The sequence below is a fragment of the Drosophila montana genome, unplaced genomic scaffold (genome assembly GCF_035044405.1).
Source record: "Drosophila montana isolate Dmon_TW-CO22-7 unplaced genomic scaffold, ASM3504440v1 contig_2081_1, whole genome shotgun sequence".
In the NCBI taxonomy this organism is placed as follows: domain Eukaryota; kingdom Metazoa; phylum Arthropoda; class Insecta; order Diptera; family Drosophilidae; genus Drosophila; species Drosophila montana.
This window is the reverse complement of record NW_026996991.1, coordinates 349,405-375,309: the sequence shown is the minus strand read 5'-3', so window position 1 is coordinate 375,309 and position 25,905 is coordinate 349,405. Positions and strand designations below refer to the sequence as shown.

Below are 25,905 nucleotides of genomic sequence, written 5' to 3'. Positions count from 1 at the left end.
TTTGTGGATATTCTTCGTTGAGCCCTTTTTTGTTGATCACTTGTCAAACGTGCATACGATGGCGGTATCAATGGAGTGATTGTTTCGAGTACTTCTACTTGACTGGACTGTATACTCTTACGTTTACTTGGAGGCCTTCGACAACATTTATACTCCGGCTTTATGTAAGCTTTTACTGAAAATTGGTTTTGAACTGCAATGGTAGAACTATCAATTTTTCCCCCTCCACTTCTGGGCATATTTTGATTGAGGTTTCGGAGTATTATAGATCTCACACTGTCCATAGATTTCCCGGGTCTTATGCTAGAGCCGCGTTTTCGTCTATCAATTGGTTTTTCAACGATTGGGCCTGTTATCGAAACTTTTGGTTTTCTTTCCGTATCTCCAAATGTGGTTACGGTTTCATTTCGTTTTCTTTTGGTTATTTCCTTTCCAGGCTCACTAAATTTGGTTAGAGATACTGTTTTTTTTAAATGGCCATCAGGAGTAGTTTCTTTAGTATACTTTGCCCTTAATTGTGCGTTCTCTGCTAAACTATCATTCTTGTTTGCAGACTCCATTTTGTGTGCCGAACTGTTGAAGCTCGGATTTGGTTCATAAAGAGTTACCAATTCTTTACTAAGTTCTTTACCAGTACTATCAAATTTGGTAATTGATTCAGTTTTATGCAATTCTTTTTTATCATGTTCAGAACTTATAAATCTGGTAAGCGATTCTTTTTTGGTGACTGTCACTTCTACCTCACCAGTTTCCTTGGTGACCTCATATTCAACCACCTGGATCTTTTGAATATTATGTATTAAATCGTCTGGAAATTGTGTCATCTTATCTTTGGATATTATATCGCTGGTCTGACTGCTATTTCCTCGCATCAATGGCCATTTTTTTTTTTTATTTAAACAGGGATTAGTCACTTTTAAGCATTTATTTTTCACGCCACCAGTATCGATAAATGGATTGGATTTAGTCAAATGCTTAACCCGTTCATTCGTTTTATAACTCAAGGGGCTACATACTTTAGTAAACCCCCCACCGCGTTTGTTGAGTCCGCCCGTTCGAACCTCTAATGTTCCCCTTGCTTGCGACATTTTGATGTTACACTGGACAAATGAAACAACAATTTTGGTGGCTCAAACAAACATTTTTCACTACAATTCACACATAAAATTTGGTACCCAACAAACATATTAATTTTATAAACACATTAGAAACAAATTTTTTTGAATGAAATGTAAATCTAAGCATTCGTTGGGTGAAAACACAAACAAGTAAGAGTGCTCTAGTCGGGAGTATCCGAGTAGGAGACACCCTAAAACCAGCTATGATCTGCGGTTACAAAAATTCTCGCTTCCTTTTATACAAACATATACAAAAACGGGATTTTTATATCGATGATTTGAAACATTTGCACGGGCTATATTCATTTATCTAGCTTTTATTTTACACTGAGATCAACCCACAGGCTGCTGTTGATGCCGAGCAAAAAAAATATATACACCTTATTTGGTCCAAGATGCCTTCTTCTGCTTGTAACATAAATTATACTCTTTTTGTTCAGAGTCAATGGGCTCAGAGTATAATTAGGATATATTCAAAAGAAGCATTTGCTTTTGTTTTCAATTCTTCAGTTCGGTTCCGATCAGTTAAGAAATTGTAATACTGTAAATGATTTGTTGGAAGAAAGATTGTTGAAAATTGTTGAAATACTAAATTATAAGTATACATTTTGTACAAAATGGGCCGGCACGATTTTCAGAGTAAATTAGATCAATTTCAAAATGCACTCGATGTACCCAAATGGTATTTGGGTTTATCGGACTACCAGGAGGATACCATCCAGGAGTTGTGCAACGATTTGCGTGATGACTTCGAGCAGGGCACAAGTTTTCGCGTGGAAAAGAGTTTAATGCGCCTGGGCCTCAGCCCACTAATTAGCAAGAAGAAGATTCGAACTATGGTACAGCTGAGTCGCGGTAACGATTTGGCTTTCATTTTCTTTATACTCGAGGGCTACTATATAAGCTGTCGCAAGAATGGCGAGTACTCCACCAACGAGAAGTTGCTGATGATAGCAATGGCAAAAATAGATTTATTGCCAACACTGCGGGAATTAGATCGTATACTGCCACCACCACAGCTTAGTGAATTGGATCTGAAACGTCAGCAGCGCAGCTATAATCAACAACAGCGGAATTCAAAGTTCCAAGAGCAGCAGACGACGAAGAAAAAACCGAAGTCGACACAATTTCCATACTTTCAACGTCAGCCCAGGCCCAAGGAAATTGTGGTTAAATACACAAGTAAACCACCCAATGTGATATCTACCTTTGAATTTTGGCCATTGGATGAGCCCCCAAATTATGGAATTAAAAGCGACCCACCATGGTTCGCCGAATACAATTTGAATCCAGTTGGTCGTCTGGTTAAAAGTACTGTAGCCGAAGCGGTCGACAAATACTTCCATCATCTAAATCATATCAAATATCTTGAGTCCAGAGCTAGGTATAGCCGTAAAGCGGCCGCCGCATTAGAAAAGGCTATGGATAACGACACCGATGAGCCACTTATGTGCGCCTATCATAAATTCGCAATTGGAGAAGCGCAGCTGATCAAAGACGAGATGGTGGTGATGGCACGCGATCGTTGCATAGAATTGATGGATGTGACGCTGCCCTATCGCAAGCTGCGACAAAAGCGTATTGTAGCTCAGCTGGAGCGTGATATTGACGATTGCATTAAACGATATTCCATTAAAATGGAAAGCACAACGGTGCACACGATATCCAAGTCCGATTGCGTACTGTGCCAGGAGCAACGCGTTGATTTGCCCGTGGCCAAACCCCAGGAGAGAAAAGGTCGAGCTTTAGTCGGAGACAGCCTGCATTTAGCTCATACTCAAGCCCCTGACACCTGTATTGGTGCTCGTCTCTGTGGCGGCGGTCTGCGTCGTGAGCCAATTGACTTTGAGGTCGAGATGCCACCGTGTCGAAGCTCAATTGCAGGCACACCTATGCTGTCTGACGCGTCGTCATGTGTGGCACCAAAAGGCAAGAGCCAGCAACGCATATCCTTCCTGTTGGATGACAGCAAATTGAAGAAACTTCGGAAGAATCGGAAAGAACAAACGGTGGAAGTGCGCTTTCAGGGCAAACAGACAAAGAAGACGTTTTTTATGGCTCCCAGCGATCACAAGCCCTATCAATTTAAGTACAAACGCATCTTTAAGTCCGGTCAAGAGAAGCCACGTGATGTCAAGAAGGTGATTGCCAAGGCGTTTGTGAGTGCATTGGATAGAGGCGATGGAGCACCTATTCCTTTGTGCGAAAAACCAGCCGAAAACACATCCGAAGACGATGTGGAAAAGCTGGAAATGGAGATCAGCGGCGTTCGTTTGACAGACAGCTGTGCATCGACGGATGATACCAGCGAGCACAGCAAACGCAGCTATGAGGATCGCCGGGCGGACATCGTAGACGCTGTTGTGCGTTGTGCCAAGGAAATCTGGATGAAGGGTGTCAATGCGAAACGAGCCGAGATGGAACTACAGGCAACCCAAGCTAAGCTAAAAGAGAAACCAACGGAGTCATCACTACTAACATATGATATTGAAAAATTTGATCCGGATAATACACAGCTCATGAATCGCATGCTGCAGGATGGCCTCGCACAGCTGCGGAAAAATCAACGATTCGTACTTGCCTCCCTGCCCGATGCTCACAAGCTGCCCGTACTCCAGGCGTGGATAAAGCGACGCTATGGCAAACAATATACCGAAGAAGAGATGCAAAAGAGTATTCAAGAGTCGTTAAAAATATTCGAAACGGTCACCTTGCTACAGGGTAGCCCGCCAGCGGCTGACTTGATGGGCATGGATCACATGCCGCGAAGCAAAGAGAATTTTGCCTACTGCAAGCAGGCCAAGGCTCTGGTAAGTATTGGCAGTCGCCAGACTGCTTTAGGCAACAATTCGCTCATATCCTTATTCGTCTGCAGGCCGCAAAGGTTCGACAGGAGTACTATAAAAAACTTAACGATATTTATATGAATCACACAATCGCCTGCTGGTATGCCATGGGCAATTATATGTGTCGCGCCGGACCACCGAGAAAAACATTCTACGCCTATATGTCGGCCAATACGCGGGACATTATGCGCAATAAAGTGTGGAACCGTGAATACAGGGATATACGACAATTTCGCGATAATTATAAGGAAACCCAAAAGAAATAGTTAAACAAACAATCAAGACTTCCGTTTTTCTACATTTTTTTTTTTTTAATAAGATCAACTTATGAGTAATCAAAAGAAAAACTATATTATCTAGCGAATATACGACGAATTGCCGATAAGAAGAGTGCTTTTATTAAATATATTAATAAATATTACTGAAAGCTCTTCTTTAAACGAGACACCCGCTTGCCGGTTATGCCCTTGCTGGCCATGTACGCTAAAATGGCGCGCTTTGTGAGCGTTTTGAGGTTGCGCACATCGAACTCTAGCTCCTTGTTGGCATACCCAAAATTAATGCCTTCCATTTGGGTAATCATGTGTATAACGTTAAGCAGCATTACGCCATCCAATTGCTGTACCCTTATGTGCAGTTCCAGATCCTCTTCGGTGGTCATTGGCAACTCGTGCTCTTCCTTCTTCCATTCTTTATACGCTAAGTCTTCGATGCGAGCTTGTGCGTTATCAAGCACAACTGTAACGGTGCTCTCCTTGGATTGACTCGGTGAACTACTGCATCCGTAAGTTTCCTTAATGTCCACAGGTGAAGAGGAAGAGTCGGACCAATTGCAGCTCTCGTTGGAGTTATCGTGCAGCGGGACCTTCGCGTACATATCCTCAAATACCATTTGCAAATTCTTTGCCATTTCATAACAAAGATGCCCCGGTCCTGTATATATATATGTATTATAAAATATAAGGCGCACATCACGTGCAAAATCAACGGCATTTAGATAAAAATTTGAATTTAGACGATATTTGACTGTCGACAGATCCATGGGTTCCTTCACAATGAGATGATAATCATAAAGGCCCAGTAAATCGGCGTTTAACGGCTCGTAAAATACCCAGGCCAAGCTTTTATACTTCTTGGAGAAAAGATTTCTTACGATTGCCTTACAGGCGCTAATCTCCGGCGTTGGCTTACCTCGTTTAGTTGAGGCCATCATGCTGCATGAGGCAGAAATTAAAGCTCCGAGAGTAGCGTTTGTATGTTTTTCATAAATACCTTTTTAAATTCAGCAATCCAATTGTTATTAGTTTACAATGAAAAGTAGAAGAAAACAATTTTTTTTTTTGACAATTGGAGTGTTCGAAATGAAACTCGCACAGAGTTGATTTGCGTGCGTGAACTATGTAGTTCAGTTCAGCGATCTTGTGAAATAAATGAACAATTTAAAAACTGCGCTTGGTGTTTTTATTCAAATCGCAAATATATTTATGTATGTATATAAGTGTATGTATAAAATGTAAATTATCCACATATATTCGCTTATATGGCTGGTGGCACAGTGAAGATATTGAATCTGCATATTTTGTAGACAGATACCAGCCAACGATTTGTATGGTTTGCTAATTCTACACCAGAAATTTGCTCGGCATTGGAATAATTACGCCTGAAACGCATAAAAAGCTCTATGAAAACATACGGCATCTGTGAACTGGGATCCTCTAACTGCAACTTAAGATCCGGTTCCATTTCGATCAGTGCGCTTTTCATCTTCTCAAGATCCGAGCTCGTTTCGCAGTCGGCAACATGACGCAGTCCCACCAAGACCACATCGATGACTGCATACCTCAAGCCCAATATAGTATGGAGATGCACATTAATGGGCACAGCTTGTCGTATATCCTGTGTACGAAATCGCAACAGTTCCACGAAAGACTTGTGTGGAAAGTTAACCGACTCGTTGGCCATCTGATAATACACATTTGATGTGGAGAAGTGATCAATCTTTTCCGTGTCGCGTAAACGTAGAATATCTGTTAACGCAACGGCTGCGTGCTTCGACTCATCCACAAAGTCCTTCTCTTTAAAATTGGGATCCCATGTCCATCTCAGCTTCCACATACGCAATTTACTCATGTAGTACTTCAGCGGATTGTACTTGAAGACGAGCTGTGGCACAAGCACATTGTTCATCACCTTCACTTTGGTGGCCTCCGGCTTGGGGGGCAATATGAAATGTCGCTGTTGCTGGTAAATATGAAGCTGTTCCAGTGTAGCGGCAACGTTCCACACCACTCCAGACCATTTACGTAACAATTTCGTGCACATTTTGTCCGCAATTTTAATTTTCAATTTGTGTCGAATACCCTAATTTTAAAATGTCAAAGTAAAAACCAGACCTACTATGTTAAATGTGTAAAAAAAAGTAAGGGCACATCTGCCGATTGATTTTAAATGAGGGGATTAAACCAGTCATTACACTTAAATTTATTTACGCTCTATTTAATAAAATATTATTAAAAAGGAAACTACAATTTTTAGTACATACACATTCACACTGCATTGGCGTCTACTATTCCTGCTTGCGAGTCAGTCCGTTCTTTTCAGGCTCGTAGAACTCATTCACAATGGCTTCAACCATTCGCATGAGAGTTGCTGTCAGATCATCCCATTTCTTATTCTCCGGGTGGCCACACATTTCAGCATAGTACTTTATCTTGGGCTCAGTTCCACTAGTACGCAATGTGACCACCATACCATTTTTGAACGTAAACGTAATCATCTGGGTGCTTTCACTTACCGGTAGCGTAGCCTTTTTATCAGGTGTGCTGCTATCATAGCCCGTGGTCAGATCACGCACATGCTCAATCTCATATTCGCCGTTCAAGATGCTCTTCGGATAGGTATTCTTTTGACCATTGTCAAAGGTGCGCAGGCGATCAAAAATCTTCTTAATAAGCTTTTGATCATGACAAATTAGATAGGAGACTACATTTGTGTGAAATCCGTAAGTCTCGTATATATCACGTAATTTGTCCTGCAATTTCATACACTTTTCGTATTGCAAATAGCAGGCCATTGTGGCCACGTGCGCCGCAGCACTGATACCATCTTTATCGATCACATTTGGCGTCATCATATAGCCAATGGCCTCCTCGAACCCAAAGAGCACATTTTTGCCCGCATCTCGCTCCTCGATTGTCTTGTTGCCAATCCATTTGAATCCTGTCAGCGTTTCATGGAAGGTAAATCCCTCCACTTTCGCCATCGATTTCAATATCTTTGAGCTTACTGTGCTGGCAATCATAACACAATTGGATACATCTGGATTTGCCTCGCGCATCTTATAGTTCTCCAATGCCCACCAGCCAAGGAGGGCGCCCATCTCGTTGCCGTTAAATAGTTTATATCTTCTCTTGACCACCTCGGCAACAGCCAGACGATCGGCGTCCGGATCGTTGGCCAAGATTATAGTACTTTTCGTGGCAGTTGCTCGTTTTATGGCCAAATCCAATGATGTTTTGCCCTCTTCTGGGTTGGGCATAGGCGTAGTTGGGAACTCTGGATCGGGCTCAACCTGATTAATCACAGGTATCACTGGCTTCAAATCAATTGTGCTAAAAGCCAACTTTATATACGGATAGCCAACCCCATGCATGGCCGTATACGTAAACTTTAAAGGGCATTTTTTATTGACCTCCCGAAGCGGGCACGTTATCTCCATCTTTAATGAGTCGTAATAAGCGGAAACCATCTTTCTGTACGGTTTCCTCAATAGTTCGTTGTCGCATAGTACATTCTCATCCCAAGAATCTGCTTCGGGTTTCAAATTATCCAGAATGGACTGACTAATTCCCGTATCGTGCGGTGGTATGATTTGTGCACCGTTTGTCCAATAAACCTGTTAACAAATATTATAGGATTGGAAGATATCTTACCGGACATTAAATGACATGACATACCTTATAGCCATTATCCTGTTTGGGATTGTGCGACGCAGTTACCATCACCCCGGCCAAACAACCTAGTCTTAGAATTGTGAATGGAACAAATGGCGTGGCAACATAACGGTTAAAAAGATACACGCGGAAATTATTGTTCAAAAAGACAACCGAAGACAACTCGGCAAAACGTTTACTGTTGTGACGCGAATCATATCCAATAACAAGGCCTTGATCGGACCAGCTACTCTCATCCGGATACTGTTTCTTCAGATAAGCGCAGAGTCCTTGGGCGGTTCTTAAAAGTTTAGGCAATTGTAATACATAGATAGCTTGTGCCCCCCTATGAATTCTTAGAAAACTTACTGTATAACAACCAGATCATTCATGGCATCGAAACCAGCTCGCATTGCGGCCCGTAAGCCCGCTGTACCGAACGCAATACGGTTGCAGAGGCAAGCTTCAAGACTGGTTGTATAACGGAAGAATTAAACAAGGATTTAAAGTTATAAGTTCATAACGTACGTGTTCCAGTCTTCTTTTTTGATTGCATTAATAATTTGAGCTTTGGTTTGCGGATTCCGATCCCATTCGATCCAATTATTTATTTGTTTATCAAGCACTCGATCGCCAGAATAACAATGAAAATTTGCCGTACCAGAACATCCTTTACCAATACTCTGAAAATGTTGGTTCCGACTTTGGAACTTCAAACATCCCTCGGATATATTTCCCAGCTGGCCCATATTAGATAGCTTTCTCTGCTGCTGGTACAGCTCGCGTTGTTGGGGACTAACAGAGACATTTATCAACAGTCCCGACCAATTGGCAGACAAATTTGACGAGATTCGCTTGGCAAATGTGTGAATTAGTAGTACCATATCGACAAAATTCAAAGAAATATTATTTTTATTATAAGCTTCTGACGAAAACTATAGAAATTTTAATGGCGTCTACTGGCCAAAATCCCTACTAAACCTATCCTGTCTGGTGTAAAAGTTTGATCAACAGTAACACGAATGACCAACTGTCAAACATTTTTGACATTCTAATCAACTCGAAAACACGAAAAAAATTTGTAATACATCAAAATATTTTATTATGTTTTAAAAACTTGATCCGGTTCTTGGTAATTGTCTGCATTTTATCTCTCCACTAACTTTAATGAGTGATATATCCAACCTTTTTAATCACCATTAAAAAAGAAATGGTCGAAGTTTACTTTCTTACTACCCCAAGAAAACCTTTATTGAACCTTAAATAACTTTTTTGGGTTTTTCTAATAATCAAAAATATCTGTTGTCATCACTTCAGCAGCGTTGGTAATCCGAAATTCGATTGCACTCGTTAATTTAGCAGAAAACTGAAAATTTGGGGTTGCAAATCTAGTCTTCCTGTCTACGTTCCAGTCCGTTCTTTTCGGGCTCGTAGAACTCATTAACAATTGCATCGACCATGCGGTTAAGGGTCTCTGATAACTCTTCCCAGCGCTTGTTTTCTGGTCTGCCGCACATCTCGGCATAATACTTCAGTTTTGGCTCAGTACCACTAGTACGCAATGTGACCACCATACCATTCTTAAAAGTAAACGTAATCATCTGGGTGCTTTCGCTAACCGGTAAAGTGGCCTTTTTATCGGATGTGCTGCTATCATAGCCCGTGGTCAGGTCACGTACATTCTCAATCTCATATTCACCGTCCATTATGCTTGTTGGATAGGTGTTCTCTTGGCCTTCGTCAAAGGTGCGCAGACGATCAAAGATCTTCTTAATAAGGTTTTTATCCCGACAAATGACATAGGAGACAACACTGGTATGGAATCCGTAGTTCTCGTATAAGTCCCGCAGCTTCTCCTGCATTGTCATACACTTCTTGCAGCGCAAATAGCAGGCCATTGTAGCCACGTGCGCCGCAGCACTAATACCATCTTTGTCAATAACATTTGTGGATACCATATAGCCAATGGCCTCCTCGAACGCGAAGAGCACTTTCTTGCCCGCATCACGCTCCTCGATCACCTTGTTACCGATCCATTTGAAGCCTGTCAGCGTTTCATGGTAGGTGAATCCCTCGACATCAGCCATAGATTTCAATATCTTAGAGCTGACAGTGCTGGAGACCATCACACAATTGGATACATCTGCGTTTTCGTCCTTCATTTTATAATTCTGCAATGCCCACCAGCCAAGGAGTGCGCCCAGTTCGTTTCCACTGAATATCTTGTATTTCTTAGTGTCATCAATTTCGGCGACAGCCAAACGATCGGCATCCGGATCGTTAGCCAAAATGATGGGACATTTTTTGGCAGTTGCCCGTTTTATGGCCAAGTCCAATGTTTTGGGCTCTTCTGGATTTGGTGAGGGCGTCGTTGAGAATTCTGGATCTGGCATTATCTGCTCACACACGGGAATAACGGGCTTAATGTTAATTTTGCTAAATGCCAACTTTATGTATGGATAACCAACGCCATGCATGGCCGTATATGTAAAAGTTAATGGACATCTGCCATTGGCCTCCATCAATGGGCAAGAAATCTCCTTTTTAAGCGCATCGTAATAAGCTGTAACAACATTATTGTAGGGATCGCTCAGCAAGTCGTTGGCGCACAGCAGAGTCTCATCCCAAGAATCGGGATGTGGTTGCAAATTATCCAAAATTGCATTACTAATAGCATCATCATGCGGTGGTATGACTTGTGCGCCATTAGACCAATAAACCTGTAGGCATTATTGTAAAAATATTGTATAAATATAGGCGTTTGCGAGCCATACCTTAATGCCGTTGTCCTGTTTAGGATTGTGAGACGCTGTTATCATCACACCGCCTAGGCAGCTAAGCCTTTGTATAGTGTAGGGCACAAAGGGCGTGGGAACAATACGTCTGAACAGATATACACGAAAATTTTGACTTAAGAACACAATGGCAGTTAATTCCGCAAAGCGTTGACTATTGTAACGACCATCATAGCCAATTACCACGCCCTGTTCGGACCACGTTGCCTCATCTGGAGATTGTTCCTTAATGTACGCACAAACCCCTTGAGCAGACCTGTAATTTGTGGTTAATATATAATATTTTATGTTTTTCCAATGCTTTATCAGCGTGCAGGATATTCTTACTGTATAACGACCAATTCGTTCATAGAATCAAAGCCAGCACGCATTACGGCACGTAATCCCGCTGTGCCAAAAGATATACGTCTGCATAGACGGCATCTAAGGCTGTTTAAAAATTGGTTGATTGCAATATAGAATGTTATATAAGAATGTTATTTATTAATTACGTATCCCAATCTTCGTTCCTGACCGCTTCCATTATTTGACCCAATGTGTCTTGGTTACGATCCCATTTGACCCACTTCTTAATTTGGGCGTCTAACTCTTTATCGCCGGAGAGCGGCATATGCTTCAGCTCGCATATCGCTTGGCCCATTGATTGACACATTGTGTACAGCCGAAGAATTTAGAAATTAGTTTGGGAGCAAATTCTTAAAAGCTAGTGAATAGCACAGAAAAACTTTTGACTATAATATCATAACATTATCAAATAACACGATGACAAGTAGAATCAAAAAATGGGAACTTTCGTATAAAATTTTTTTAACAAAGTCGTCGCTGACAAATTAGTCGCTTAAATTTCAGAGGTTACTATTTTACAATGCAAAAATTAATGGGTAGAAAAACTATATTTTAAACCGAATGTATTTAATAAAATCAAATTTCACAATATGAATATTTCTTAATTTCTAAATTAATTATAATATTTAGATGTTTTTAAATACGAAAAAGGATTTCAAAACATGATACTTACGGATGTTATGAAAAATAATAAAGCTCTTAAAGCTCTTGAAATAATAATTTTTCGAGAACTAAATAGCAAACTCACACGAGTTCATATAATTAGCGAACTCAGACCCCATTATATTTGCGCAAAAACAACATAAGGACATGAGAGCAAGGACATGCCGCCACGGGGCATTTTATACACACATGCTCTAAACAATAGTGTTGCTCATCTACTCACATATGTTTGTATTTAGCAAACATATTTTCCATATAGTTAATTATTCAAATGGGCAGACAAGAAAACAAAAATATTTCCATAATGAACAAGCATAAAACCGCACTAATTGTGACTCATAATTAGAGACATGTTAATTGCCAAGCATCACAAGCGTAAAAAAAATATAAACGAGGAAAAAAATATAAAATAAAGAGATAATAAAAACGTTGCCCAAGAACCTAAAACTGGAGACAGCTGTAATCCAGATTCGCGCAAGTTGAAGTTAAAACTTTGGCCAGCAAAGTTGACGCTGGTCAGCAAAGGACTTGCCCACAGATTGAATTAGTAAATCTAATTTAAGTATAATGTAAACAGGCCACTTTCTTACAGAGGATAGTTTTATGTGACCGACCCAAATCGAAATAAGACAGCATAAAACAGCCAAAAGGCCCCCAACTTTGGTCAACCACTAATGTCAACTGGTCTGGCCATGGGGTTTGAAGGGGACAAACAAACAGAATCAAGCAAAACTAACCTAACCATACAGCTCACCCATTCAGCCACTCATCCACCCAGGAGTCATCCTGCCCAGCGGTTTGCATAAATTTTGTTGCGCAAATATTTCATTTGCATATTTTCGTTGTGTTTTGTTTTTTCTTTTTTATTTCTTATTTTGTTACGTTTTCTTTTGAGCACCTCCCAAGCCCTTGTCTGTGTGTCTGTGGGGAAAGCCAAAGTTCAAATTTTCCAAGATGTCAACGCACAAAAGCAATTCTCATATGCATCGATTTCAATATGTCTAAATGTTTTTATTTAATTTATGTCATTTGGGCGCTCTAGTTAAAAAAAAAGAGCACACGAACCATAATGGCAGCTGCCTCAAGCACTGCAGGCACTGTCTTTGATTACTTTTAAGATTTGGCGGACCATTCGAACCAATTGTATTTTTAACAAAAATAAGAACAGTAAAATCTCTGTTGCGCATATAAAAAATATTATTGACAAAATAATAAAAAGGAATATAAATGTTCAAAAAATTAGTTTAATTAGAAAATATTATATATTATAGACTCTTTTAACTCTCTGTTTGAGTCCGTTGATGAAGCTTTCACTGTACATGCGTATGGTAATTAATTTCCCTGCATTATATTAAGCCACAGTCAACAAGTATTGTGTGCTGTTAAAATATCCCCAAATGCGCTGTTAACTTGACATCCACATGTTAACAGCGCTGAGCGGCGCTCTGCCTATTGCACTCTCTCTCTCTCTCCCTCTTTTGCTGTAAATTCAAGTGCCGCAGCTCTCTCTGCTGTTACTGTAACTGTTACTGTTGCGGGTGCTGCTGTTAAATTGGGTGGCAGCCTCAGCGTTGGACACTGTTTTATTGGCAACAGTTTCTTAGCTTCAGTCCTCAGCGAGACTTTGAGCAAGTTGGCAGCAAGTTGGAAATTAAATGACAAACAGGAACACTCGTAGCGATTGTTCACAAAAGTTAAAAGACGACGCTGTAATTAGGCACAGTAGGGCATTCTGCGTTGCTCTTCGAGAGACCTTTGACACGCATTTATATGCATCGTTAATTAATATAACGACGAGATATGCAAAGTACGCCTTTGACTTGCACTTTGACAATCAGTTGTAGACTACTCCACTTCCTCCAGCGTCTTTCCACTAGTAAAAGTTTGTTTTTATTTTTTTGTTGCTGCATGCCTCGTTTCTTATTGGAAATTATGCATGCACTGGCAACTGGGAACCTAACCGACAATTAGAGCTACGCAGGCCGCATCGATGTGGTTAAGTGGACTGGGAATCAAAGAGCAGCAAGCAAGTGTTCAGTCTTGAAGCTGGGCTCTCCTCCGGCTGCATTCGCAACGACTTGGAATATTATTTTTTGTATGCCTCATCGATTTTGCTGGTGTTTCTTTTTTTTTATATGTTTTTCTTTACTCGTATCTGCATCTTTTAACATGATATTCCTTTTAATATTGCCGATTCATTGACAACTCCCCAGTTGCCACTGAGCCTGGGGGCTTGGTAATAAACCAGTTTTCTGTTGCTACCAGCCTTTCTGTGCCTTGAACAAGCTGCCTCTAAATGCTACAACTAACTTATATAGTTTATATTTATAATAAAATAGAAGTAAACCTTTTAATTCTCTCATCTTAATTAAATTGAATCCCTTGGTCTGCAAAGGCAGTTGACAAAAGAAATTTTACACCTCGCTACGGGCTGGCGACAAAAGGCTGAACAATCTATATAGAGACTCAGAGTTAAATACGGTCCCTGCCAGCCAGCCACTCAGGACCATTGAAAGGTAAACAAAAACGTGTGAGGTTTTGGCAGAGCCAATATATTTGTAAGTGAAAAAAAAAAAACACATCACGCAATACTAAATCACAAAAAGCGGCTGAATAAAAGCCGAACAAAAACCAGCATCCCCCCGTGTGCGAGCTTGAGAAATATGCGATGCGGCACCAAAAGGGGGCCTGGGGGACAGCCAACAGACAGCGGTACAGGACAGACCGACAGACAGACATTCACATGTCAAACATTCTTTTGACACTTTGTCATAGCATCTCGCAGTGACACTTGTCAGCAGTCGGATTTCACATTCGCAATTCGCAATTCGCTCGCTCGCATTTGGGAGTGTTGTGTCCTTCACTCTCCACTACTCACTTGATTTATAGCCTGTAAGCAAGTATATTCATACATCCGCAATTCACATTTACTTATGCATCTTTTTGCAAATTCAATTTTCCTAATGTTATTTGTTGCTGGCTGGTTTCTGTGTCTAGTCTTGGAGACCTATGTGACAAGCCGAGATACAATCAAGTGGCAACTTGTACTTCATGAAAGCTTCAAGATTTTTAAACATTTTTTTAACGGATGCGGGCAATAAATAAAATAATTATAATTTATTTCAAAGGGTGTGGTTTAGCCATTTGATAGTATCTAAATTTTAAGAAATTCTCATTGTTTAGAGATTTTACCTCCATTACGTTGAGCTTTTGTACTTAAGCTTTTACACAAGTAGTTCTCACACATGGTGGCAGGCAACTTGTATGTATTGCTTTCCTGTGTTACGAGTTTTCTATTTAACGGACCTGAAAATTGGGCATAATGTACACTGCTATTATATTATTGCATAGAATATACTGTAATCAGTATAACGAATATAAGTTACCTATAATTGAACTACTGAAACCTACACCAAAGGTAAGTTGACTAAATAAACTTCAACAAAAGTTGCAACAATTTTTGGGGGGCTAACACAATTAGCGCATTAAGGCTGAGAGGCGGTTTTCTAGTTAACTAGCATGCTGACGGCCATTTATCAGGGCATCTAATCTAATCCTTTTACTGGTCAAATAAATTAAAATGAAAAGCCTTTTTCGGCTGCCGACGCCGCCGCAGCGGCCACTAAATTACGCCAAAGATAATTAACCTGTAGACTGTTTACGGGGGCAACGGCGACTGCGACAGAGGCAGCGAGCATGTATATATGTATATACATAGAAGTATCTACGGCAAGGACTCTGTATTAGGCCTGCGACCCTTGGAGCGGAAGCGCAAATGGGCGCATTGAAGCTCTGTGTAAGAGAGACGAACCGACGCTTTCGAGTAGCGATGTGAAATTACAAAATGGCGCAAATTATAGCGCAGCAGGGGAAGGACTTCGGCACCAGGACGACGGCAGCGACGGCGTTCGCCATTTCCGTTCGAAGGCATTTTTCCAAATGAAGTTTGCAAGTAATCATGAAAAAGGTAATTTAATAAAAGCAAAATCGAGAAACATAAAACTAATTTACGGTTCCGAAATTGCCTGTGAAAAGCGAGCAAAAGGCGCCGTAGGATGCCCAAAAAATACAAATAAAAACAAAAAGTGCTGCGACAACAATTCGCCTGAGCTTTAGCCACAAGCACGCTATTTGGGCTAGCTTTTAAATAGCGGATAGTTCAAGCTAAAACGGGTGCTCGATCCTTAAGCTTCGTGCTGACTGCGCCGACGCTTAGTTCAGTAGGCTACTCAATCGACCAGGTTAAATATAACACTAACATTTGCGAGCCACTCATAATTCGACGGCATTTTGATTTTAAAGAGCCTCTAAAAAGCGTAGTCCAACTCGCAACTGGAGCCACAGCCAACCGGGCGTAATAATGTACTTCACAAGCTGCCCAAGAGAGCAACTTAAAGAGCTCAGGCAATTCAATAAAGGCTAACAAAGCAAATGGCTAAGCTGATGTCCACTCGTAAACTATATGTATACACACATACATACATATATACGTAGAAGAGAAGGAACTGCAGGGCATCACTTGAGAATGGGTTAAGTCTACACGGAAGCACAATACATGTCCAACCATTTCACGCAGCAAGTATAAGCTGCTCCAGAAAAATGGAGCAACTTGCTGACACACACACACACACAGGCAGAGACACACATCGAAGAATAGATGCCAAGCATGGCATACACTAGAGTTCCCTCTTGGCCAGACCGACCGCACGTATGACAAAACAATTTGGGAAGCTTATTTATTTTTTTGTATTTTTTTTTGTTTTTTTCGGTTTACTCTTTGGCTGGCATCCAACAAAAATATTTGCAACAAAATGTTACAAGGCCAAAAACTGCAGCAAATATTGCAAATGCTAAAGGACAACATGTTAAAGTTTAAACAAATACGTATGCACAGTTCTGTTCTGTGTCTGTGTGTGTGTTTGTGTAGTCCCTGAGTATCCTTTTTAGCCAGGCACTGACCGACATTGCCTGCAATTTTATGCCAAGCTGATTTTCCAGCTAACTTGCGCCACATGCGAGCCGAGTATTTAGGCAAACTTTACGTGCCAGTGTGTTTGTGTGTGCGTGTGAGCATGTCCTGCGCACACTTTCTTCACTTTTAAATCATTGAATGCTGCTTTAATGCAATTTTATTTCTGTGCCCTGCAAAATAGGCGTCTCAGCTGTAAGCAAACTTTGCCAAAGCATTTGGTAAAAGCCCGCATTGAAATTGCACCAGGTCTCGCAGCAGGTCACTGCGACATTTTTAAGCTGATTTTCGTTACTTTCTTTAATTGTTTTGTGAAAATATTTGTATTCTTAGTATTACTGATACGTAACATGATGCAAATACTTAAGCAAGCAGGACTCTGCTTTTACACCCATTTAAAATGGATTGCTGGCTAAAAAAAGAAAAAACTAAATCACCATAACGCGACATGTCCGAAACCATAAAGTATATATATTATTAATCAGTATCAACAGCCGAGCCGATATAGCTATGTCCGTCTATCTGTTTCTATGCGAAATAGTCTCTCAGTTGTAAAGCTACCATCATGAAACTTTGCACACGTCTCTCTTTCTATTGCACGCAGCACGTATGTCGAAACCGGCTGGATTGGACCACTATATCATATAGCTGCCATAGAAACGATCGGTCGAAAATGAGGTTCTTGTATGAAAAACTGTTTTGTTTATAAAAATATTTTGACCAAACTCGACGTTTATTAGATATAAGCAAAATCTTATCAACATCGGACAAATATATCATATAGCTGACATAGCAATGATCAGTCGAAAACTAAGTTTTTTTCTTTTTAGATATATTGAACAAACTCGGCATTTAAAGAGCTCAACATGCTCCCTACATATATTCAAAATCTTATCTACATTGAAGCATTATATTTCATAAAATCAGGTATGAAACACTTTTTGTTCTTCATGATACCTTAAAGATACTCGGCATTAACAATTTATCCTGTGCTTCTTAGATACGAGTAAAGCATTATAAGCATTATGAAAAGGTTCGGTCTCCAAGCGTATTAAATCTTCGGCGTGCCGAAGATAGCCCTTCTTTCTCGTTTTACTTTCATTCTGTTTTTAAAATTCCATTCATAAAATAAACTAAACTCAAATAAAATTGTAATTCAACTCGGTTTTGTGATATCATTTCCTTTGAAAAATACTTAGTCCTTAGTAGCTGCACAAAGTAGTAAATGTGCCTTGGCGCCGTCCCCGACGATTTACTCATATTTACCTGTTCCCTAAAACACTTTCACCTGGCATATTTCCTGCATGTCATAAAGCCCCGCCAGAAGCAGGTGACTATCTTTAAGCACGCCAACTGGCTGGCAACTTTATTTTTAACTTTGCGTCAAGTTTTCAAGGTAAACAAAGCGGCTCCGCAGGAGCTGTCCCCCACCCGCCTACTGAGTAGCAGCAAAAAAAAAACAAGAAATTAAAATCCATTTTAATTTCTATTATGCAAATTTGGCCAAGTAGCTGCGCCAGTTGAGTCGTTGTCGTGCTGCCAACCTGCTAGCATGCTGACAATGCCGGGGCAGCTCCCTCCTCACACACACACACACCCACGAGCCACACACGCGACTAGTCTAGTCGGACTGAGGCGTGTGCGCCTCTCTGTAGAGAGCCTCGCTCTGAATGCATGCATAATAATGTCATTTAGGTGGAGGCTTTCAGACGGAGTCTATTGCTGCTTATGTCCCTCCCGTCACCGCCCCTCCTGCCATCCATAAGTGCCACTGAGTTCTGGAGTAGAGAGTTGCGGCTGTATCCTGGTCTGAAAATTTCCTGCCACTTGCCAGTTTTAACAACTTAATTTGGTTTTGTCAAAAATTGTGGCTTGTTCAAATTTTGGCATGGTTAATTCAATTCGTTTTGCATTATGTTTATGAAAAACGCAGCCCAATTTAAGCGCTCGCTCGAGTGACAGGCGAGAGCCGAGCAGAGCAGCAAAGCAAAGCAATGTGGGTCAAAAATAAGAAGAAAAAAAATGTGGCGCATTTCTCGCGGGTGACACAGACACAACATACATGGCATACAGCATGTGCCACATAGACAGCTTGGAGCCGCTGCGGCTGGCGAAAGCATGTTAAACAGCGCCCTTGCCACGCCCACGCTGTGCCGCAACGGCCCAGCGGTGTCAGCGGCGGCACTTTGACATTTTTGGAGCACTGTGCCGCGAGCCAAGTGGAGGCCATGCTCGAGTTTGAGTTTCAGTTTGAGTTCATGCGGTGGCGCCTTGCCTGAAAGGCAAATCATGTGCGGCATCAACCGACAACAACAGCAAATCCAAAACGGCAGCATGCAAATAGAATAAATGGGACAGCCCGGAGGGTCATATGGGAAACCAGGGAACGCACCGGAGTTGTTGCCTGCGTCCGTGCTGTAGCCAGTTTTTGAGGCAGCTGCGACATTGATTTCGCATTTGACATTCGCCGAATTCAGTTTACGTATGTACCGCGAAATTCTGTAATAAAAGTTTATGAGCAATGCCGGCGACGCGGTGTCAATTTTTATTGTTATTCCTTTGACATCATAAACTTAAAATCGATTAGCCGGGAGCGTCGCATTGCACGCAACGCAAAAGTCAGACAGCTCAAGTGACAAAGTTTTACTTTGATTTATGGCCCGGAATCGTGGAAACGTCTAGCGCCAAGAAATCAAAGTCATTGTCATTCGCGAAGATAAACCAAGCCAAGGCAAAAGACCAAATAAATCACACAAATTAAACGCATTCCAATGCAATTTTATTCTTTTTCAAAAGCTGCAAAAGTTTTGCACAAGTCCACGATGCGGCCAAAGTTCGTCTTTTTTTCTATACCACGTAACTTAGAGGGTGAAATATAAAACTACAAAAGCAGATCTGAGCTTAACATAACCATCACAGCAAATAATTCAAATGTTAATTTAAATGTTAAGGTACTTTTTTAATTTTTATATATTAATTTAACATTTTAACTATACTATTAAAATACCTATAAAAGTAAAAATTTTACTTTTAATGTTGAGTTACTAAATTAAATTAAAGTTTACATATTAAAGTTCTTTGTAAAACTTACTTACTGTATGGTATCTTATATATCGACTACAAAATTGTTTCTTACAGGTTTCACTGAAATTTTTATGCATTTAGTTTAATTACAATTGCGTAATGCAGATAAAAAGTTTGCAGTAACAAGCAGTACTCGTAGATAATATATATATTAAGAAAAATTACATTTTTATTTGAAGGGAAACAATTTATAAGGCTTCTATTTCTTATTGAACCAATACATGAACTTCCACGCTTCACATGCTGATAGCCAGCTCCATTTGCACGTACATCGTTTGTACTTCCCTCCAGTTCATAAAAATAACAAGTGTTGATAAACTAGAAAATACCCAGTTTGAAAGTCTAAAATGTGTACTTAAATGTTATGCCCTTTTTGGGAAAACCTTGCATGATTTTTAGGACCACATTATTGGTGGTTGGATTCAATAGCTACTAAATGTTTAGTATTCAGCAAGCCTATATACCCTTTTTAATGGTTACAGGGTATAATTATGGTTACAGTTAGCATGTGTATGAGCTTATGTAAATTGAGTTCTCTTCTAGTCACTTACCGCGTCTTCCCCTGGACATTAGCCGTAAGTGCGCACAATTTTCTTATTGTTGAGGCCATTTTTCTGTGGGGCATCTTTTCTGTTCAGTTTTCTGTTGTCCATACACATGCGCCAATAACATAATTTTTGGCATTAAAATCAATTTTCATGGTTCCCCAGACGCCGTCACTTGTAGCTAGCGCCCATTCCCACTTGCAGGCTTTTTTGACTTTCTCTTTCCTGTGCGTGTAGTCTTAGCCAATTCAATGGCAGGCCATTTCATTCTATTTGATATGAATTGGCCGCATTGTCGTGCAAATAATGCAAATAGCAATTTCTGGGATTGCCTAATGTCCAAGTAACCAGCAACTTCTCTCCGCCCTCCCAAGCTCACAATGGGGCTAGTACATTTAAGGATTTCATACTGGGCCTGGCTAATGACAATGCCAACATTTCCATTTATTTCTGCGCCAGCCATGTACCTTAAATTGGCCAACAGACAATATTTCGCATACGAAAATCATTGTGGAGCAACAAACGGTAAGCAGACGAGCTGTGGTCGGTCCTTGATGATGCATAATACGGAGTCTTGATCAGGACTTTAATGTTAAAGTCTTTTCGCATGTTGAAACGAGTTGCCTTGATAAATTTCGCTTTGAAAATCAATTCCTTAAAGGCTTACCAAATGTGTCAAAGCAGCCGGAGTAGGGACCGAAAGGGTTCGAGGAATGTAATATACATTACAAAATAATATAAATGGGAAATAAGTATGTGGCATGCCGCGTGGGCTGTGGGATTGAGATTCGGACTGGGGGGAGAACGTGTGAAAAATGAAAGGAAATGCTGCGACGCTGAGGCGGAAATGAAAAATGCACGAAAAAGAAAAACGGAAATGCTACCAACGGCGATAAGAATGCTTAACAGCAGTAACAGCTACAACAACAACAACAACAGGAATAACAGCTGCCACCACTGAGCACAGCAGCCCAAGTAGATGAAGTACGAGAAGTAAACAAACAAAAAATAAATAAAAATAAGAAAAAAAAACTTGCAATACTTCACAGTGGAAATGCATTAAAAATTGCGCTGTTCTCTCAAAATATGCAATGACAAGGACTTTTGTTAATGTGAAAGGTTCGCAAGTCAAATATTTACACTTAATGAGACTTGCACGATGAATAACAGATCTCATGCTATATAAAGCTTAAAACAGCAATTGTTGACAGTAAATTGAATTAAAATACAAATTTGGACAATTAGACATTTATGGACATTTTAATTAAAAAACAGCAGACACTGGACAAAATGTAACGTTGCTTTAAAAATTTCATAAATACTTATTTTAAAACCTTTAGAAAATGAAAGTTTAAACTTTCTCAATTCACATAAGTTGATAACGATTGGTTTTCAAGATTATTTTCATTTTTAAATATTTAAGTTTTATACGCATTTTAAGAATTGAAAAAATTTAAAAAAGTATTTCTTGTGAATATGTTTTAGAAAGCTTACCCCAACTAAGCAGTTTTTAGTCTATACTGTCATAGTGTACACTTCGTATGGCTTTTTAAACAAAATTGCCTTCGAGGAATATTGCTCGCACAGATTGTTTGCTTGAACCATAATCCCCAAACGCATTTGACTTTATATTGCATGTCAAGCGTTTAATTGACGATACAAGGAAACTCGTGATTTGTGCTAATTGCGATGCTGAAAGGTCCTCGAAAATGCTTGAGGGTAAGCAGTCTCAGAACGGAAGCGTATGAAGAAATGGAACGTGTTATATGCCCAATACTGATGCGACCGTTGAGCATGGGCCAGACAATGAAGTGTGTGCTCCCATAGTCCAGACAACTGAGACCCAGACCGGGACCCAAACCCAGACCCATTCCCATTCATAATTCATGGGCCGAAAATTGCTGCGTGTTTGTTTGGCTTTTCACACCAACTTTTTAGCTTCGTTCGTCTGCTTTTGCTTTGGGGATGAGAGCCATTTGGGCTGTGACAAAAGGACCGTCGGAGCAGCCCAATTGTCACGGCGCCGTTCCAGAAATGAGTCATTAAGCAATAAACAAAGCACTTGCTCGAAAGGGGAGAACCAAGAAAAAATATATATATAAAAAAGAAGGCAAAAAATTTGCACACGCGCTATCAATTTGTTGGACAACAATGGGACAAGGTCTACACGCCGGGACTCTGCCCGGCTACTCCTTTTTTGGCGCGTGCCAGCAATCAAAAATAATAAACATCCCTAATTTTGAGAAGCGTTGGAAGAAAATTTGTTGCTATACGTTCTTATTTCGTGTCCAACGCTCCGACACAGCGTCTCATTAAAATCAACACCAACACCAACAATGATGATGATATTCCAGCCAACGCAGCGTCATTAATATTTGGCGCTTAGGCAAATGCAGCGGTTGGGAGAGACCCGCCAACCGTCAGTCTCCATTTGGCTGGCCACCCGCTGCGTTTGCTGCTGTCATGCGCTACCGAAACACAGTGCTAGGATGACGCATTGTTTCATCCTGCGCGAGGTGGGGGGACAGTAGAGATTTGAATCTTTGCGCCATTGTTTGCAGCATCGAAATAATGCCGTCTCATGCATATGCATTCCCGAATAGAATATGTGCGACTGCTGCTGCCAGCCAGTGTTGTAAATTTAGCTATTTTATAGCTACATTTTGTTCTGTTTAGAGGCTGCCGACCTCTGAAACATAAAACAAGTTATATTGTAAAATGATTTAGCCATTTTTTGCCCACTCAATGACAAGTGCTGCCAGTTTGTGCTCAGAAAGCTAATTCAGCTATTTTAGCTATTTTTCACGCTGACTTTTAATGTCTTTTTGAAGCGGCAGTTGGCAACACTGCTCCCAGCGAGTGGCAATGGTTATTTTATGCCTCTACACAGAGAGAGATTGAGAGAGAGGGAAAGCGTGAGACAGAATGCAGGACAATCAAATGTGATGTCACAATGTGCCAGGAAATAAAAGCGTTCTATTTAATATGCATATGCATCGTGATTTCATTATTACGAAAGTGCTTGCCATTAATTCATCAAATCCGCAAATAAGATAGAGAAAACTTAATTTGCGTGCAGTTTTCAACGCGGATAAATTTTAGTTAACTCCAAATACAATTTTAAAGAACAATTTTTAACCCTTACGATCCAAAATCGATTTACTCAAAAATGTGTGACCTGCTTTCGGGCTGTCATTGAAAATGTGCTTATTTAAGCCACAAAAGTTGTTGCATAAATTCAGGTGTTGAATCTAAAATGAATATTTTGTGATTTTTGGATTATATATCTAGTCCGTCAGGCGACTGTGTTCGGATTGTATCTTAGACTGCCCGTATTGTCATAACTGAAGGCCCAAGCAGCCAAATTGGCTTCAAAACTTGCAAATCTAGCAAATCTTGACACTTCACACAGCTGATCAGTTCTGCAAAGGCAAGTTATTGTGAGAATCTTCCTAATAAGGGATAAGACATTGGTATTACTTTTTACATATTAATTGCCTGAGAAATATTTGCAGAGTTTATATATGTTATATGATTGGATCCCATAAATTTCGAGAATCTGCCAACAGAAAAAATGTGCAAGATTTTTTCAAATAGCAAACATTATCGTTACGCGAGTGCCTCAATTTTTTTTAATGCTTTTGGAAAATATTTGGAACCGAAATAAAAGCACTTATCTAGCCCGCTAGTTATTTAAGTAGCTATTTGCTGTCAGCTTCACAGCAACAACAAGGCAGCTGATGTCCTGTGCTCTCCACTCATTCTATTTGTGGCGTTTTTTGTCCTAATGGTTGTCGAGTTGGTTTTCGAGATGGTCCCGAGTTGTTACCTGGTCGCGTCCGTTCAAGCATTGCTCTATTGGTTTTCCCCTTCGATGCGTGCTAAAAGTGTTTTTCTTTTTGGCAGTGTGGGTGCGGGCGGGTCATGCGCGAAACCTGCAGAAACCTGAGTAAACAGCAGCAGCAGCAGCAGGAGCAGCAGCAGGAGTAGCAGCAACAGCAACAGGGCCAATAAAAACAACAACAACCACAACACCAAGAACAACAATGACAGGCACTTAAAAACTGGCGCTTTGAACTCGACGGTGTTGGCCGTTGTGTGTGTTTTTGTTGCCAATGTTATTGCTATGCTGGCAGGCACCACTTTTGTCTGAGGTTGTTTTTAAAGGTGGTGCGGTGGGGTTGTGAATGTGGATTTATTTTAGCTTTCGATATAGTTTCAAGGTTATGCTCAGCGAGCGTGCATCCCCTCAACTGCCTTTGAAGTGGTCAACCGGAAGCCGGCGACTTGCCAATCTATTTAAAATTGAATTTACATTTGAATGAAATACAAAAGCGCACAACGCAGTCAACCACAGCAAAAGCTAAAATATGTTTGATACATTATGTGGCTGGCCAATAAGTGTCATTATAATAATTGCATTCGCCTTCTAAGACTATCTCGAGAATACAAGAATATAGAATACTCCTTATCGAGTACCCAGCACGAAAATAACCGAATATATTTCAAAAAGGCCGGTTGGATCCGTCGTGGTATATATATTCTTGATCAGCATAAAACAACCGAGTCTATATAGCCATGTCCGTCTGTCCGTCTGCCTGTTTCTATGCAAACTAGTCTCTCAGTATTAAAGCTATCGTCATGAAACTTTACATAAGTTCCTCTTTCTGTTGCACGCAGTACATATGTTCTTGTATGAAAAACTTTTTTGTTTATCAAGATATCTTGACCAAATTTTTTATTAGATTATTTTATTATTTATTTATTAGTTTTACTATGCTCCTTATATATATGCAGAGTGCTATCAACATCGAACACCTACATATATCTTATAGCTGTTCTATGGAAAACTTTTTTGTTTTTCAAGATATCTTGAGCAAAGTCGGCATTTATAAGTTTCACTATGCTCCCTACATTTATGCAAAATGTTTACATTGGATACCCTTATCATATAGCTGCCATAGGAACGATCGGTCAAAAATGAGGCTCTTGAATGAAAAGCTTTTGTTTTTTCAAGATATCTTAACCGTTCTCGGCATTAACTGTTTTCCCTGCGCTTCTCAGATACGGGCCAGGCATTATGAGCACTATAAAAAGGTTGGGTCTGCAAGGGTATTGAATCTTCGTCGTGCCTTCTTTCTGGTTTGAACTTTTTGTCTGATATTCTTATGTAACAAATTTATTTCGAGTCTCAATCCATTCACAATTTCAAGAATATCTCAGCAATTGTTCAATTTAAAGTTAATTAAGTTATACCGCTTTTTAGCAGGCGTATTCACTGTCGCAGCCGCTGTGAGACAAATTATGGACTTCTGAATTGCCGTTCATGAAGAAGATTACAACTGCAGCTGGCTTCTGGCTGCTAGCTGCTGGCTTTCCAGGCTTTTGGTCAGCAGCTGCTGCCCCGAAAATTTAAGGGCCGCCAGGAAAATGCTGCAACTAGTGTAAAATATTTGCAATTTAATTAAACGAAATTAAACAATCTTGCCAGCATTTGTGCAAACATGTGTGGCAATTGTGCTTGTAATCTAAATTTGTAAGTTTGCCATCTAAGAAAAAGAAGAAGAAGATGAAGTTTCTGCAGCTACCTTTAGGACTCTTGCTGCTT

At 40.3% G+C, this 25,905-nt stretch overlaps 5 protein-coding genes across 6 annotated transcripts; 1 reads left to right on the top strand and 4 right to left on the bottom strand.

The window, feature by feature from the left end:
- The first annotated feature begins 1,650 nt into the window (after nt 1–1,650).
- LOC135426814 (uncharacterized) lies at nt 1,651–4,404 on the top strand. The gene is made up of 2 exons (XM_064680112.1): nt 1,651–3,928; nt 3,994–4,404. The coding sequence occupies exons 1-2, from the start codon at nt 1,736–1,738 to the stop codon at nt 4,228–4,230; spliced, it is 2,430 nt and encodes an 809-aa protein (XP_064536182.1). The 5' UTR covers nt 1,651–1,735; the 3' UTR covers nt 4,231–4,404.
- tbrd-3 (testis-specifically expressed bromodomain containing protein-3) lies at nt 4,317–5,355 on the bottom strand. The gene is made up of 2 exons (XM_064680113.1): nt 5,237–5,355; nt 4,317–5,178 (listed from the first exon to the last, which is right to left on the bottom strand). The coding sequence occupies exon 2, from the start codon at nt 5,175–5,177 to the stop codon at nt 4,383–4,385; it is 795 nt and encodes a 264-aa protein (XP_064536183.1). The 5' UTR covers nt 5,178; nt 5,237–5,355; the 3' UTR covers nt 4,317–4,382.
- A 145-nt stretch (nt 5,356–5,500) lies between these two features.
- LOC135426790 (uncharacterized) lies at nt 5,501–6,286 on the bottom strand. Its single transcript, XM_064680084.1, has one exon. It carries the CDS (start codon nt 6,284–6,286, stop codon nt 5,501–5,503), a length of 786 nt encoding a protein of 261 aa, XP_064536154.1.
- A 116-nt stretch (nt 6,287–6,402) lies between these two features.
- LOC135426812 (phosphopentomutase-like) lies at nt 6,403–8,891 on the bottom strand. Of its 2 annotated transcripts, XM_064680108.1 has the most exons (5): nt 8,425–8,891; nt 8,266–8,367; nt 7,921–8,197; nt 6,759–7,859; nt 6,551–6,690 (listed from the first exon to the last, which is right to left on the bottom strand). In XM_064680108.1, the coding sequence occupies exons 1-5, from the start codon at nt 8,778–8,780 to the stop codon at nt 6,682–6,684; spliced, it is 1,845 nt and encodes a 614-aa protein (XP_064536178.1). In that variant the 5' UTR covers nt 8,781–8,891; the 3' UTR covers nt 6,551–6,681. The 2 variants fall into 2 exon arrangements, with proteins under 2 accessions (XP_064536177.1, XP_064536178.1); XM_064680107.1 differs by having other exon boundaries at nt 6,403–7,859; nt 8,425–8,890.
- A 225-nt stretch (nt 8,892–9,116) lies between these two features.
- Nucleotides 9,117–11,435, bottom strand: LOC135426813 (glucose 1,6-bisphosphate synthase-like). Its single transcript, XM_064680111.1, has 4 exons — nt 11,183–11,435; nt 11,019–11,120; nt 10,671–10,947; nt 9,117–10,616 (listed from the first exon to the last, which is right to left on the bottom strand). The coding sequence occupies exons 1-4, from the start codon at nt 11,341–11,343 to the stop codon at nt 9,285–9,287; spliced, it is 1,872 nt and encodes a 623-aa protein (XP_064536181.1). The 5' UTR covers nt 11,344–11,435; the 3' UTR covers nt 9,117–9,284.
- Between the last annotated feature and the right edge of the window lie 14,470 nt (nt 11,436–25,905).

Bases quoted from the DNA above. Each gene is read 5' to 3' on its own strand.
- LOC135426812 (XM_064680107.1), bottom strand. From the start codon at position 8,780: ATGGTACTACTAATTCACACATTTGCCAAGCGAATCTCGTCAAATTTG. The intron at 8,368-8,424 runs GTACGTTATGAA...TTATACAACCAG, and splicing joins AAAAAAGAAGACTGGAACAC to TCTTGAAGCTTGCCTCTGCA. The intron at 8,198-8,265 runs GTAAGTTTTCTA...TAAACTTTTAAG, and splicing joins AATGATCTGGTTGTTATACA to AACCGCCCAAGGACTCTGCG.
- LOC135426813 (XM_064680111.1), bottom strand. From the start codon at position 11,343: ATGTGTCAATCAATGGGCCAAGCGATATGCGAGCTGAAGCATATGCCG. The intron at 11,121-11,182 runs GTAATTAATAAA...ATTTTTAAACAG, and splicing joins AGGAACGAAGATTGGGATAC to CCTTAGATGCCGTCTATGCA. The intron at 10,948-11,018 runs GTAAGAATATCC...CACAAATTACAG, and splicing joins AACGAATTGGTCGTTATACA to GTCTGCTCAAGGGGTTTGTG.
- tbrd-3 (XM_064680113.1), bottom strand. From the start codon at position 5,177: ATGATGGCCTCAACTAAACGAGGTAAGCCAACGCCGGAGATTAGCGCC.
- LOC135426790 (XM_064680084.1), bottom strand. From the start codon at position 6,286: ATGTGCACGAAATTGTTACGTAAATGGTCTGGAGTGGTGTGGAACGTT.
- LOC135426814 (XM_064680112.1), top strand. From the start codon at position 1,736: ATGGGCCGGCACGATTTTCAGAGTAAATTAGATCAATTTCAAAATGCA. The intron at 3,929-3,993 runs GTAAGTATTGGC...ATTCGTCTGCAG, and splicing joins GCAAGCAGGCCAAGGCTCTG to GCCGCAAAGGTTCGACAGGA.